Raw genomic sequence first — 12915 nt, 5'->3', positions numbered from 1 at the left:
GTATAGAAATTTATAGACAATCATAGAAAAATGTTATTTTGGTAAAAAATGTTGGAGCTTTTTGATGGAAAACCAAAATTTTCAGTAAAATTTTAAATTTGGTTTTCAAAAAATGATTTTTAAAGAAAATATTTTTCAAAACCCAACTTTTTTCAGTTTTTGTCAAAAGAAGAAAAATAGATTATGGGGAATTTTGAAAAAAGGGAAATTTAAAAAAATCCCTCACAAAATAATTTGCATTTTTCAAATAGATCCAGTTATGAGTAATAACACCATAAAGACGAAAAATAAAACCACAGCTGAGTCATTACTGGTGAAACTGATGGTTGTGAAACTGGAGCATTTTGTGCTAAAGACACAGAAGGGCATCAAAGAAAGTGATTGTATTTATGTCCCCACTCATTACCAAGGACAAGGAAACCAAGTCCTTTTGTACAGAGTAAATGTTATGTTGGCTTACAGGAAGGGATATCACTAATGGTTGCATTAGGATTGTGGGATTTTGTATTAAAGAAAGCTGATGATGTCCATCCTGTACCCCAGATAGGGTTATTCAGTAGCCACAGACTGACCAAAATGTTCTGGTGCATGATCTGCAAATCCACACATCTGATAGAGTCTGCCTATCATGTGCCATATTTGTGCTGAGAACAATGGTGCTTTGAGACATGCATGCTAGAAGCAATTCTATAAAGTGGCCTTAGATCCAACTCTTTTCCAAACAGCTATGTCCCTTCTTAGCTGTTGCAATTGCCTAAGATATTCTCACTGTATATCCCTAGCATTGAACTCCTGGCAGTAAGTGGCAATGAATTCTCAGTGGTAGATCCTCAGCTCTAGAAAGTTTGACCTTTGTTGGTCTGCCAAACAACAGTTTGGCAACATTTAAAACTGTGTTTTCAGGTTAACAATCCCTTATTTGCAGTCATTTTTGTGACTTGCACCCCTATTTACATTTACTATAAGAGTAAAAAAAGTTTCAGTTATAACAATGATACACTTATATATAATTTGTGTGTTTTGAGAGGTTGACAGAGAATGCTTGACCTTGAAGGATAAGCGTATAGGGGAGCGAGTTTTTCTTTGCTGTAGATTGGAATAAATTTCTGATATCTTGCAACCCTCCCCCCGATTGCTTTAGGACATAATACAAACAGGTAACCTGTTGGAGCGGTTTGTTTTTGTCTTGGGTTGGGTTGGGTTTTTTAGGAGATGGAATGGAAGGGTGGTTAATTTCAGTGGCAAGCATGCAAAATGGTTTGGTTTTGTGGCTGATGTGTTTGGCCCTTGCTAATTATGGTTTTGTTCACACATCTACTTACTGTTGGATAGGCAGGAAAATATTGTCATATACAGTAATAAATAAAGCATCCTGGGCAACAGACTTCTTGAACGACAACCCTTTTTAGTAGGATAATAATGTACAGCAATGAGATGGAAAAGTCTTAAGCAAAGCTGGGCATTCTTTGCCTTTCGAAGAGACCTTAACAGTACCTATATTTACCACAGCACATTGTTCTGAAAGAGGTGAGACAGAAACTTGACTCTAACATCAGACGTGGTGCTCTTCAGTGGAAATAGATTGGACCTCTCTGGCCTTTTATCTGTGAAAGGAAGCCCCTCAAAATTATAAGCATGAATTGTGCTGGCCTCTTACCATCACATGGCCCAATTATCCTTCCATTTATACCAGTGTATATCAGGAATAACTGCACTAAAATCAATAGTGTTACACTAGTGAGAGGAGAATCAGGCCTTGACAGTTTAGCCTTGGGGCTAGAATATGATTTCAGTTGAACCAGTGTGAATTTGAAGTTATGCCATTCACTTTAATGGAGATATTCTGATTTACTCTGTAATGGCTGGCAGCAGAATGTGGTCTATGGTCCTTTCAGTTTTAAAATCTTGAAAGTATTCTTACATTTGAGTTTAGCTACAATATAAGTAGACTATGTAACCCTAAAATTGTGACTAAAAGGATTCAACTGACTATTGTCAAAATTGTTTTCAGTTTGTTGTTGTTATTGGAATTATTTGAATAATATTTGAAATTATTAATATGGGAAACCACCAAACACCAGTTTAAGCATAAATTCCTTTATTAAGTCCTGAGACCAAATGGTATTTTATACAGTTGCTCTAAACGTGTCTAAAAAGCCTAAATAATAAGCAATTTATTACATCCAAACAGTAACAAAACATTTATAAGCAGCATAGTTACAAACAGGCTAAGCCCAAGGGTGCTTAGATCCATATTGGTTGGCTCCAGTGTGGTCAGGCAGGCATTAGCAATGACCCCTTTGAGCGTTTACTTTTTATACCCTTTAACAATCAAGGGATGTTATTGCCAATTATTGATTTCAGCTAAAAAACAACTGGAGAGTTCCATTCCTCCCCTCCTTCTTGATGACCTACAGTTTTCCCATTCCACCTCGGTTCACACAGACTTTAACACTGGGGTGTGGGTTGGAAAAGGGGCATTTTGGCTCATTTTCAGACGGATTCTCTGTATTTGATTTAAAGCCTTTTGCAGTCACCCCTATGGTCAGAGGCCTTCTTTTTAGAAACTGCCTCTTATCTCATTAGTTATTCTTTCAACCAGACGTCCTCTCTGCTTTATTCCTTCTGGCTTTACCACTTTTTATTTTCAAGGCTTTCCTTCTATTTGCTGGTCAGGGCCTTTCTTTACAACACATATATAGACTCAGACTTTAAGGCCAGAAGGGACCTTTGTGATCATCTAGGTTAGTCATACATTTCCTTAACCAAACTTAAGCTAACTTTAATTCTTTACTTATCCTACAGTTGTATGTAGTAAAGCTGTACTTCACTTATGTGAAATGAGTTTGAAAATAATGTTTTTCAGCAGGGTCTCAGCCCAGCCTCTGTTCTTGGTGGTGTGATAACTGGCCAAATTTTTTCAGGTGCAATTATTAGTAGATCTCTACCGGTTTCTGTCCACCTAAATCAGGGTGGAGGGGGAAGCATAGAAAAAGGGGTTAGAAACTACAAACTACATCAGAACTGACTACTGATATGTGTGCCCACATGTTTTGATGACACAAAACGGAGGGCCCAAAGTATTTAATTTAAATTGGCCTTTCGAACATAAGAGCTGGCGGAGATCATTTTGTTTGAAAGTGCCATCTATGACACAAGCAGTATCAAAGACCCTTTGAGAAATGGTACAATGGGGTGCAGAAAAGATGTTTAGATTAGGCTAAACATGGCGAGACATGAGATAGCTGTTGCCCTACATTCAGTTCAGCTAATTTAGTATGTGTAGTGCTGCTTACTGGTACTGTCTCCCACCTAAAATCTGCTTTACTAATATTTTCAAATACAGAAGAGTTGTTTGCTTGCCATGCCAGCCTAACCAATTATGAAGTCAGGTGTTTATTTCCAGGAAGAAAATAACATTGTGCTGACATTAAGATATTAAATTGCCTAATAAAATCCATGATTTATTTTTTACAAGCTAGTCATAACTTTAATTACATCAGAAGTTGGAGAACCAAGGGTGAACTTGTAGAGGATCTGGCACAAGGCTACAGTGTTTGGGTTGCTAACTATGCAGGAAAATGTGTTAATACCACCATAAAATCTGACTTCATTGACATTTTCAGCAATTTAATAAAAACATTTCTAGTATTGTAGGGTTGTATTATATGCTCTTTTAAAAATCAACTGCTAGCCCAGAATATTTGGCAGGGTCTCTTCACAGATATTTTGCTTTGTTGAGTTGCCCTTGCTGTCCTTTCTGGGCGTTGAACTCTTTTGAAGATCTCGCCCATTATTTCTACAAGTATACTTACAAGAGCAGCTATCATATCCCCTATGATAATCATATGGATGTGAGGGGGTGGAATGCAGTTTTCCTTTCCGTTACTTGGTTATACCATCTGTAATTATACCTAGGTGTTTTGTATTCACTCACTTTTTACAGAAAAAAAATACCATTAAGAAGAAGTTTGCACAGTGTATTAGTCAACATGAGGATATTTACAACAGTTGTTTCAAGTAAAAAATTTTACTCTTCTATTCATGGTGGTGGGTGGGTGAAATCCCCTCTCGTGCAGGCTGAGGCTTAACTGGGACTTAATTAGTGTATAGGCCATGTGCACGGGGTAAACTTCAACCAGTATCTCCTTTACTAAGTATAGCAAATACTGCTTACATTTAATTAGTCCAAAGGTATCATTTTAAAGATTTGCAAGGGCAACTGCTACACCAACTCACTTTGCGTGTTCCATGCTGGTTTTTTGCAGGATGTGCACACAACTGCACAACATAGATTGAGGAATACTTCCATGTAATGCTAGAACCAGAACCTGGAGACAGCACTATAACGGAACATTACCTAGTAAACATTATAGCATCATAATAGAAAATCCTGCATGCTGATTGGATAACAAAACATTCTAAGCAGTGTTATCCCACCATACGACAGTTACTGAAAATCTTACACTTCATAACGGTAACAGCCAAATTGTCAGAGCAGGCCCAAGATCCTTACACAATTGTGCGATTACGTCTATATGTACAGTTAACTCGATTGCAAGGGCAAATCAGCCTTAGTAGCTATTGTGTGTGCAGGCATACAGCCTTAGTAGTTATTGTGCCATGAATGCACATTAATGGCAACTGCCTATGCATATATAGATATAGACCTGTACACAAATGTAGAATGTCCCTTTCTGAAAGCTTGGCCCATAGCAACCAGCACAACACATGCATTTGTATGTATCAAACAGTTGTATCAAATGTAAGGAATGTACTTCTAAGTACCTACCTTTGAAGGCTAACTAACTGCTTAAAAATGGAAAACACTAATTAAAAACATATTTAGTGAAAAAATTCAGAAACTCAACTTGTTAGAAATAAGATTTTACCTTTATATTTTTAGCAAATACTAAAGATCAGCCATAAACAAAATGTCACTGTTCTACAAACTTCACTGTGGAGGCAGGAGTGCAGTGAAAGACTACACTAAAGAAAACGGCCAAGTTGCTAATTACTATTAAAACAGCAGGCTTAGGAATGTTACTGGGGTCACCAGTGAGCATGCTGGGAAAGTCTGATGATGTCTTAATGAGAGGGGGGGGATGGCTCTTCCCTCCTTATCTGAAAAGTCAGCCAGAGGAGAAGCTAAAAGGGGCTGTAGCCTTAAAAATATTTTTCTCCATTTTGTAAGTCAAGGGCAAGAAGGCCTGTCAACTGCAATGAAACTGAATGTGATGATTGGGAGTAAAAACAGCACCCACCTTCCCCTACAGAGGGCAACAAGCTAGGGTAGAAGTAGCACTCACAGACTACAGTGAAGGATACATTAGAGATACTCTATAACTGGATTAGATTAGACAGGCTGATGGCATACAGCAGCATTCCGCTGCTCTCTCTTCCTTACTTCATATACCTCGATAACTTTCCATTTCTGGGCTATTGCCCATGCCTGCAGCCTGTCCATATCCTTCCACTTCTGCCCCCACATACTCACCTGAAGTTGTGGAGATGATTTCTACACAGTAGAGTGGCAGCAACTCCCATGGGTGCTTAAATGGTCAGTGTGGGGATTGACAGGGATTTGAGAATAGGGTGTTAAGGAGCACAGGGAGGAGATGAACTCATTTGCAGGTGATTCCTTTCTGACAATTTTCAGAGTGGTAGCTGTGTTAGTCTGTATCAGCAGAAAGAACGAGGAGTACTTATGGCACCTTAGAGACTAACAAATTTATTTGAGCATGGACGATCCCTCACTCTCACAGATCTTGGGAGACAGGCCAGTCCTCACTTACAGACAGTCCCCCACCTGAAGCAAATACTCACCAGCAATCACACAACAAAAACACTAACCCAGGAACCTATCCTTGCAACAAAGCCCGATGCTAACTCTGTCCACATATCTATTCAAGGGACACCATCATAGACCTAATCACATCAGCCACACTATCAGAGGCTCGTTCACCTGCACGTCTACCAATGTGATGTGTGCCATCATGTGCCAGCAATGCCCCTCTGTCATGTACATTGGCCAAACCGGACAGTCTCTATGTAAAAAGAATAAATGGACACAAATCAGACGTCAAGAATTATAAAATTCAAAAACCAGTCGGAGAACACTTCAATCTCCCTGGTCACTCAATTACAGACCTAAAAGTCACAATTATTCAACAAAATCTTCAAAAACAGATTCCAATGAGAAACAGCGGAACTGGAATTAATCTGCAAACTAGACACCATTAAATTAGGCTTGAATAAAGACTGGGAGTGGATGAGTCATTACACTAACTAAAAACTATTTCCCCATGCTAATTTTCCCCCTACTGTTACTCACACCTTCTTGTCAACTGTTTGAAATGGGCCATCCTGATTATCACTACACAAGTTTTTTTTTTCTCCTGCTGATAATAGCCCACCTTAATTGATTGGTCTTGTTAAGAGTTGGTGTGGCAACCTCCATTTTTTCATGTTCTCTGTGTGTGTCTTCCTACTGTATTTTCCACTGCATGCACCTGATGAAGTGGGCTTTAGCCCACGAAAGCTTATGCTTAAATAAATTTGTTAATCTCTAAGGTGCCAGAAGTACTCCTCGTTCTTTCTGACAATGTTGCCCTACAACAGGTATGATGCAATCATAGAACCACAGAGTTGGGTCATCTAGTCTAATCCCCTGCCAAAGATGCAGGTATCGTACACAGTTAAATAAATTAGGTATGTTTTTTCCTCTTTGGGCTACTGTGACTGGCCAACTCTTTCTTTTAATAGAGTAGGATGGCCTGTTGTACAACCAGAATCCATAGCCTTATACATGACTTATGCAATTTGATAGGCTGTAAGCATTTTTGGTTGGATTGAGTTCATAGTACACAAACTAAAAAAAAAAAAAAGCATTATTCCTAAATTAGGTGCATCTGATGCTCAGGGGTTAACTAGAGAGAGAACAGAGAAAACTAATTCCTTTAACAATATCTGCATCTTCAGAAGGGGAACTGTAACCAGTTCACCCTTTTCCCAAAATGAATGCCTCAAGGAGGCAAAGATTCCACGTGGTATATTTTTCATTAGAAAAATTACATTACACTTTTGTTTTCAAATTGTACACTGTGATGTTTTATGAATTATGCTACTGTTACCATAAATACGCATAAATATTAACTGAAGCAATATTACATGTCAGACCAAATTCTCCTTAGCTACACTGGTATAAATGAGAGCAGAATATGGCCCATAATGCTTGTGTTTGAGAAGAATGTACTTTCTTATGGTTTCTTTTTAGGTAACTAAACAAGAGAGGAGTCTTATGAAGCCTCTTTATGACAGATACAGAATTATCAAGCAACTTCTCTCGACACCATCTTTGATTACAACAATTGTAAGTTGGAAAGAATTAGTATTTATTGTAAAGAAGCTATACGAGATTCTGAATTGTGCTTTGTATGCCAGTTCAGTGACATTCTAATCACTCTTACACATGCCGGGCTTATAGAATGCTTATTGATCAAATCATCCAGTTGATATTTAAAGAGGAGTAAACATCCTACATGATTCAACCCCAAAGCATGCCAGAGGTCATGATGTAAAACATCAATTTCTGAATCAATCAGTTTACATGGGTGGGGAAGGGATCAGATGAGGGAGTTCAGCTTTTAACCTTCACCATTACAAACAAATCTACACCACAAAATGAAAGCTGTGTCTATCTGTATTATACTGTTAATATATCCTCCTTGATCTTTGTTGAAAATACTTTTATTACTTAGCACATTAAGATCTTAGCATAACATTTTGATCAATGCTATACCAGTGTGAAAGAAAGAAAAAAGCTTTTCATGTATATGATTCTGATTGTTAAAAATAACAATGTTTTTTTTTTTAAAATATAAAATACACGTCAAAAATTGCTGAGGTAGAACTGGTCCAGAACTGGTGCCTTTACTCTCACTGGGTAGTGCTTTACCTTGTGAATTCCCCATTTCAGTAGCACTTCTTGCAGGATGAAGTACCACTGAATGTGAGCTGCAGTAGCCCTTTGTAAATCGCTTGTCTGGTCACTATAAAAGAAAATACTAATTACAAAGCCTTGTTCCACATCTTGTGGTAATGTTAGCATGGGACTTGCACATGAGCTTCAGGGAGTTATAGGCATCCTACTCTCATTGAATTTCAATGGGTTCATTGATTCCTTTGAAAATCCCAGCCATAACCTTATTACTTCAGAATCTCTTTAAAGCTTCCTTCATGTTACTTTGAATGAACTTTGGTCAATGCATTTTTTAAAATCTATAAATAACAGTTTTTAAGAAGTGGACAATTTCATCATTTTCTTGTACTGTAGTACAACTGTAAAATGTGTTGCAATATGGTCATTCTTTTTTGATTGCTAAAACCATTTGTAACTCTAAAAATACCTCTAGAATTATTATTTTATGCATATTGTAGCTTTAATTTATGAACTGTTGACACTAAATGGTACAAGTTTACTTTACGGACAATTAAACAAAGGGCTCTCTCATTGCAAACCTTACTCATGGGGAGTTTAATTGATTTCAATGGGACTAGTTTAATGAATAAGGGTTTCAGGATCATGCCCTAAATCCTATTTAAAAGCATGCTCTTGCAAATGTTTTGTTGTATGAGTAATCCACAGTAAGTAATTAGTAGAGCTACTTATGGAAGTAAGGGCCAGATTCTGCCACATTTAGTCATGGCAAGTAATGCCTTACAACGGAATTTGCCCCACTAGAGGTTGTAGTGAGAAATCTCAAAGTGTGTTTAGCTATTGGTTTTAATACCTGTAACCTCTTGTATTTTCAATAAATAGTATGTAGACAGCTAATTTGATGATGATGTTACATATTACAAGCAGGAGGAAGAAGATTCAGATGAAGACCGTTCTCAAAGCAGCCATGAATTATCATCCAGTCCGGCATCTAACCTTCCTGTAGATGACTATCTGTGTTGCTCGGATGAGGAGAATGAGCCTGCAATTGTTTCACCTCTGGATGAAAAAAAGGCAATCAAACAACCAGCCCCGTCTCTGTCCAATTTACATGAGGCCACAATGTGAGCGTTGCAATTTTTCTTCCTGATCTTCTCGCTCCCCCGCCCCCCCCCCCAAAAAAAAACAACCAACCCAACCACGCACTTACATGTTCTAGTCACAGCAAGATCTGTATTTACTGTCAAAATCTCCCAAGGATCAGGAAGCTCTAGACCTTAAGGATTGAGTTTTATCCTTTTTATGAGAGAAAGCAGAGACAGGATATTTATGTGATCAACTTACCTGTGCTTTGCCACACTTCGTGTAATTCAGACAGCTCTAGAGAGAACTGCCTAAATCCAGAAGGAGAGAGGCAGGGAAATATACATATATGAGAGAGAATGATATATGCAACGGAATCATAGAATATCAGGGTTGGAAGGGACCTCAGGAGGTCATCTAGTCCAACCCCCTGGTCAAAGCAGGACCAATCCCCAATTTTTGCCCCAGATCCCTAAGTGTCCCCCTCAAGGATTGAACTCACAACCCTGGGTTTAGCAGGCCAATGCTCAAACCACTGAGCTATCCCTCCCCCCAATAGGTAGAGCCCACATGATGACATAATATAAATGATTTGTCGACTTACCTATTTTTGTCAGAAAGTTTAGACATTTATCTACTTAGTTTCTTAAAAGGTATTTGTGGAATAACACACGTTGGATGAGGAGGCTTCAGTATTAGTGGTGGCTTGACCAACCAGGCTAGTTTTTTTTTTCATTTATATATTGCAGTTGTATTGGTTACATTTCATATTTCACAACTGTAGTGTCGCTGGTGTGAAAGAGGACACCTTTTCAACTGAAGAATCTGGATTATATTATCACATTTCTAAAACGTACAATAGTAGACTGTAAGAATTATTGTAAATTCATGGTCTGGCCTGGTATAATTGTTCATGTATTTTCACTACGTGTCAACATAATTCTATCTATATCTTTATTGAAGAAAATTATTGTTGTCAACAAGGGTGGTCAACAAACTCCTATAAGTGATAGAAACAGTGATTTGGAATCTTATGTTTTGTGTTTCTGTGAAAAGGGCAGTTTATGGTCAAGTTGTTTAGTTGTGGGAATACACGTGTGCTGATATCATTCAGCCCTGGTGCTCACTGATGAAAACAAACCCTACGGATGAATGTGATCTCATACAGTAACTCCTCGCTTAACGCTGTAATTATGTTCCTGAAAAATGCGACTTTAAGCGAAACGATGTTAAGCACATCCAATTTCCCCATAAGAATTAATGTAAATATGGGGGGTTAGGTTCCAGGAAAATTTTGTTCACCAGACAAAACACAAACACACACACACACAGTATAAGTTTTAAACAATTTAATACTGTACACAGCAATGATGACTGTAAAATTTGGTTGAGGTGGTGAAGTAAGAGGGTGGGATATTTCCCATGGAATGCCTTACTGATGAATAATGAACTAGCTTTCGGCTAAGCCCTCAAGGGTTAACACATTGTTAATGTAACCTCACTCTGCAAGGCAGCACGAATTGAGGGAGGAGAGACAGCATGGCAGACAGAGAGAGATGTGCACTGCCCCTTTTAAGTACATTGCCTTTAAAAAGATCAGGAAGTTGAGATAGCAGCTACTGCCAGCAAGCTCTCTCCATCCTAAGCCCTGTCCAGTTCCCACCCTGCTCTATATGGAGAAGGGGTAAATGGGATCAGAAGCAAGGGGGAGGGGGACACCCTGATATTAGCCCCCCTCTCTTTCTCCCCTCCCCACAGCAAGCAGGAGTCTCTGGGAGCAGCTCCAAGGCAGAGGGCAGGAGCAGCACACGGCAGTGGGGGGAGGGACAGCTGAACAAGCCGGCAATTGGTAGCCTGCTGGGCAGCTGCTGCACAGGGAACTTAGGGGAGCGGGGAGCTGCTGGTCTGCCCTGGTTCCGAGCCCCCACCAGCTCGCTGCAACGGGCTGCTCTTCCAGCAAGTAGTGGACAAAGCAGGCGGCTGCCAAACAACGTTATAAGGGAGCATTGTTCCCTAATTGATCAGCAACGTAACAACGAAACGTTAACCGGGACAACTTTAAGTGAGGAGTTACTGTATCTTATACTATTCCTTATATTTCCCATGTGTTTTGATTGACACCTGAGAGTCAGAGACATGAATAAAGGCAGTTAGGTCCTATTAAGTGAGTGAAGATAAAAAGAATGTATGTTGTTCTGTGGAACTCTCACTGTGTAAATGATGCAGCATGGAGAAGTGCTGCTGAGATTTCTTAGCGCATCACATTATTATGGAACAGTATCTTTTCGGACATATTCTGAAAGTGTTTTATCTTCTGCCTAAGGACCTTATCCTGCAAACGCTGCCCAGCGTAGTTCTTACTACAGTCTGCAGTTCCATTGACTCACAATAAACAGCACTGCATTTGATGGTGTTTGCAGGATCAGGTCCTATGCTGCTAATCGTGTATCCCCCTTTTTACTTACGGGCCTGAAACTGTAAGGTGCCAAGTGCTTCCTGTGAGATGCTGAACACCATGAACTCCACATAGAACTAAGGGTACCCACAAGATTAGGGTCGGAGTGTTTTATTGCTTCCTTCCATAGATTCTCTGCATTCCCTTTATTAGAGGAGTGTGAATGACACCAAAAGCAAGGAAATGCTGTAGATTTACACTTGTGCTGTCATAAGTCCATTACATCAGACTTGGAAGAAAATTTTAGGATTCCTTGAACTTAACAGGTCTAATTCTGCACTCAGGTGACACCTGTCACTGTGCACATTTTGAAGGGCCACATCCAGCCCTAATGTTTTAACTATTTCTAAGTCCACATAGGCTTCAACTTCCTCTACCTCCTTTGTAGGCCTGTGCTTCTTGAACATCTCAGAGAAACAAGAGCGGACAAGAAAAGGCTTCGCAAAGCTCTGAGAGAATTTGAGGAACAGTTCTTTAAACAAACAGGAAGGTAAACAAAAACCTCTTTCATGTATTTTAAGCAGATGTTTATGTTTCCATTAAAGAACATATTCTTAGGCAGCAGGGACTTACCTGTAGTAATTGGGCTGGGGGGAGGGAGGGGATGGGACTGTGTTATCTTTTGTGCTTTCAGAGTCCCAAGGGTAGCTACAGCCCAGGATTGGAAGGAGACTGCTGGGAGCACCGTGGAGGCATCGGGTCTCTATGGAGATGATTTTTTGCTCCGACAATTCCTCCAGGATCTATGCAGATCCTTGAAGTTCTTCCAGGTTTAGGATAGCCCCCATAACATATCCTGTGAGAGGGCAAAGATCCACAGGGAACTCTGCCAGAGGATCAGTCCAGAAATTTCCTTCCTTAGACTTACCGACAGAAGGAGCAATGTGACCCCCTAGTCAGGGGTTGGGCTAGCCCAGCAGCAGCTGTGTTTGCCACAAATGTACTATTAGGATCTCCTGATTTACAGAATTCATATGCAGACAAATACATATAGTGCTTTTCGATAAATGTAAAGTTGAAATGTCATTTTCCTGGAGACTTTTTACCATGACTGGTATGCTGGTGGCAGGCAGCTCTTGTCCCACCCCTCCCCTTTCTTAAATGGGCTAGGTGTGGCCAGAGGTGCAGGTAGTGTGGGCCTGATCCAAAGCTCATTGACATCAATAGTCTTTCCACTGAATTCAGTGGGCTTTGGATTAGTCCCTATGAGCAGAGAGGAGCCATTTTGTTGTTTATAACACAGACCTTACCGATGAGGTTTTTTCTGTTTTTGTTTTTTGGCGGAGGAGGGTGTTTTTTGGGGGTTTATTGGTAAATTCCAGATTATGCCTAAAATAAGGTGAGCTTTCATTCAGAGTTTTCAAAAATGTGGCCTCCTCACACTTTCACATCACAATATTGCTCATCTTAAGAGGAGCAATGTGTGAGGGTATAATAT

The 12915-nt window shown here is 39.5% G+C and overlaps 1 protein-coding gene across 1 annotated transcript in view; it reads left to right on the top strand.

Moving 5' to 3' along the window:
* FAM13C (family with sequence similarity 13 member C) overlaps nucleotides 1-12915 on the top strand; it is a 205485-nt gene that overhangs the window by 191072 nt on the left and 1498 nt on the right. The window contains exons 18-20 of the mRNA XM_084633927.1: nucleotides 7277-7372; nucleotides 8867-9063; nucleotides 11866-11967. Coding sequence (XP_084490053.1) covers nucleotides 7277-7372; nucleotides 8867-9063; nucleotides 11866-11967 — 395 coding nt within the window. The remainder of the gene's footprint in view (nucleotides 1-7276; nucleotides 7373-8866; nucleotides 9064-11865; nucleotides 11968-12915) is intronic.

The sequence above is a fragment of the Lepidochelys olivacea genome (assembly GCF_965140295.1).
Source record: "Lepidochelys olivacea isolate rLepOli2 genome assembly, chromosome: 7".
NCBI lineage: Eukaryota > Metazoa > Chordata > Testudines > Cheloniidae > Lepidochelys > Lepidochelys olivacea.
This window is presented reverse-complemented; position numbering and strand designations above follow the sequence as displayed.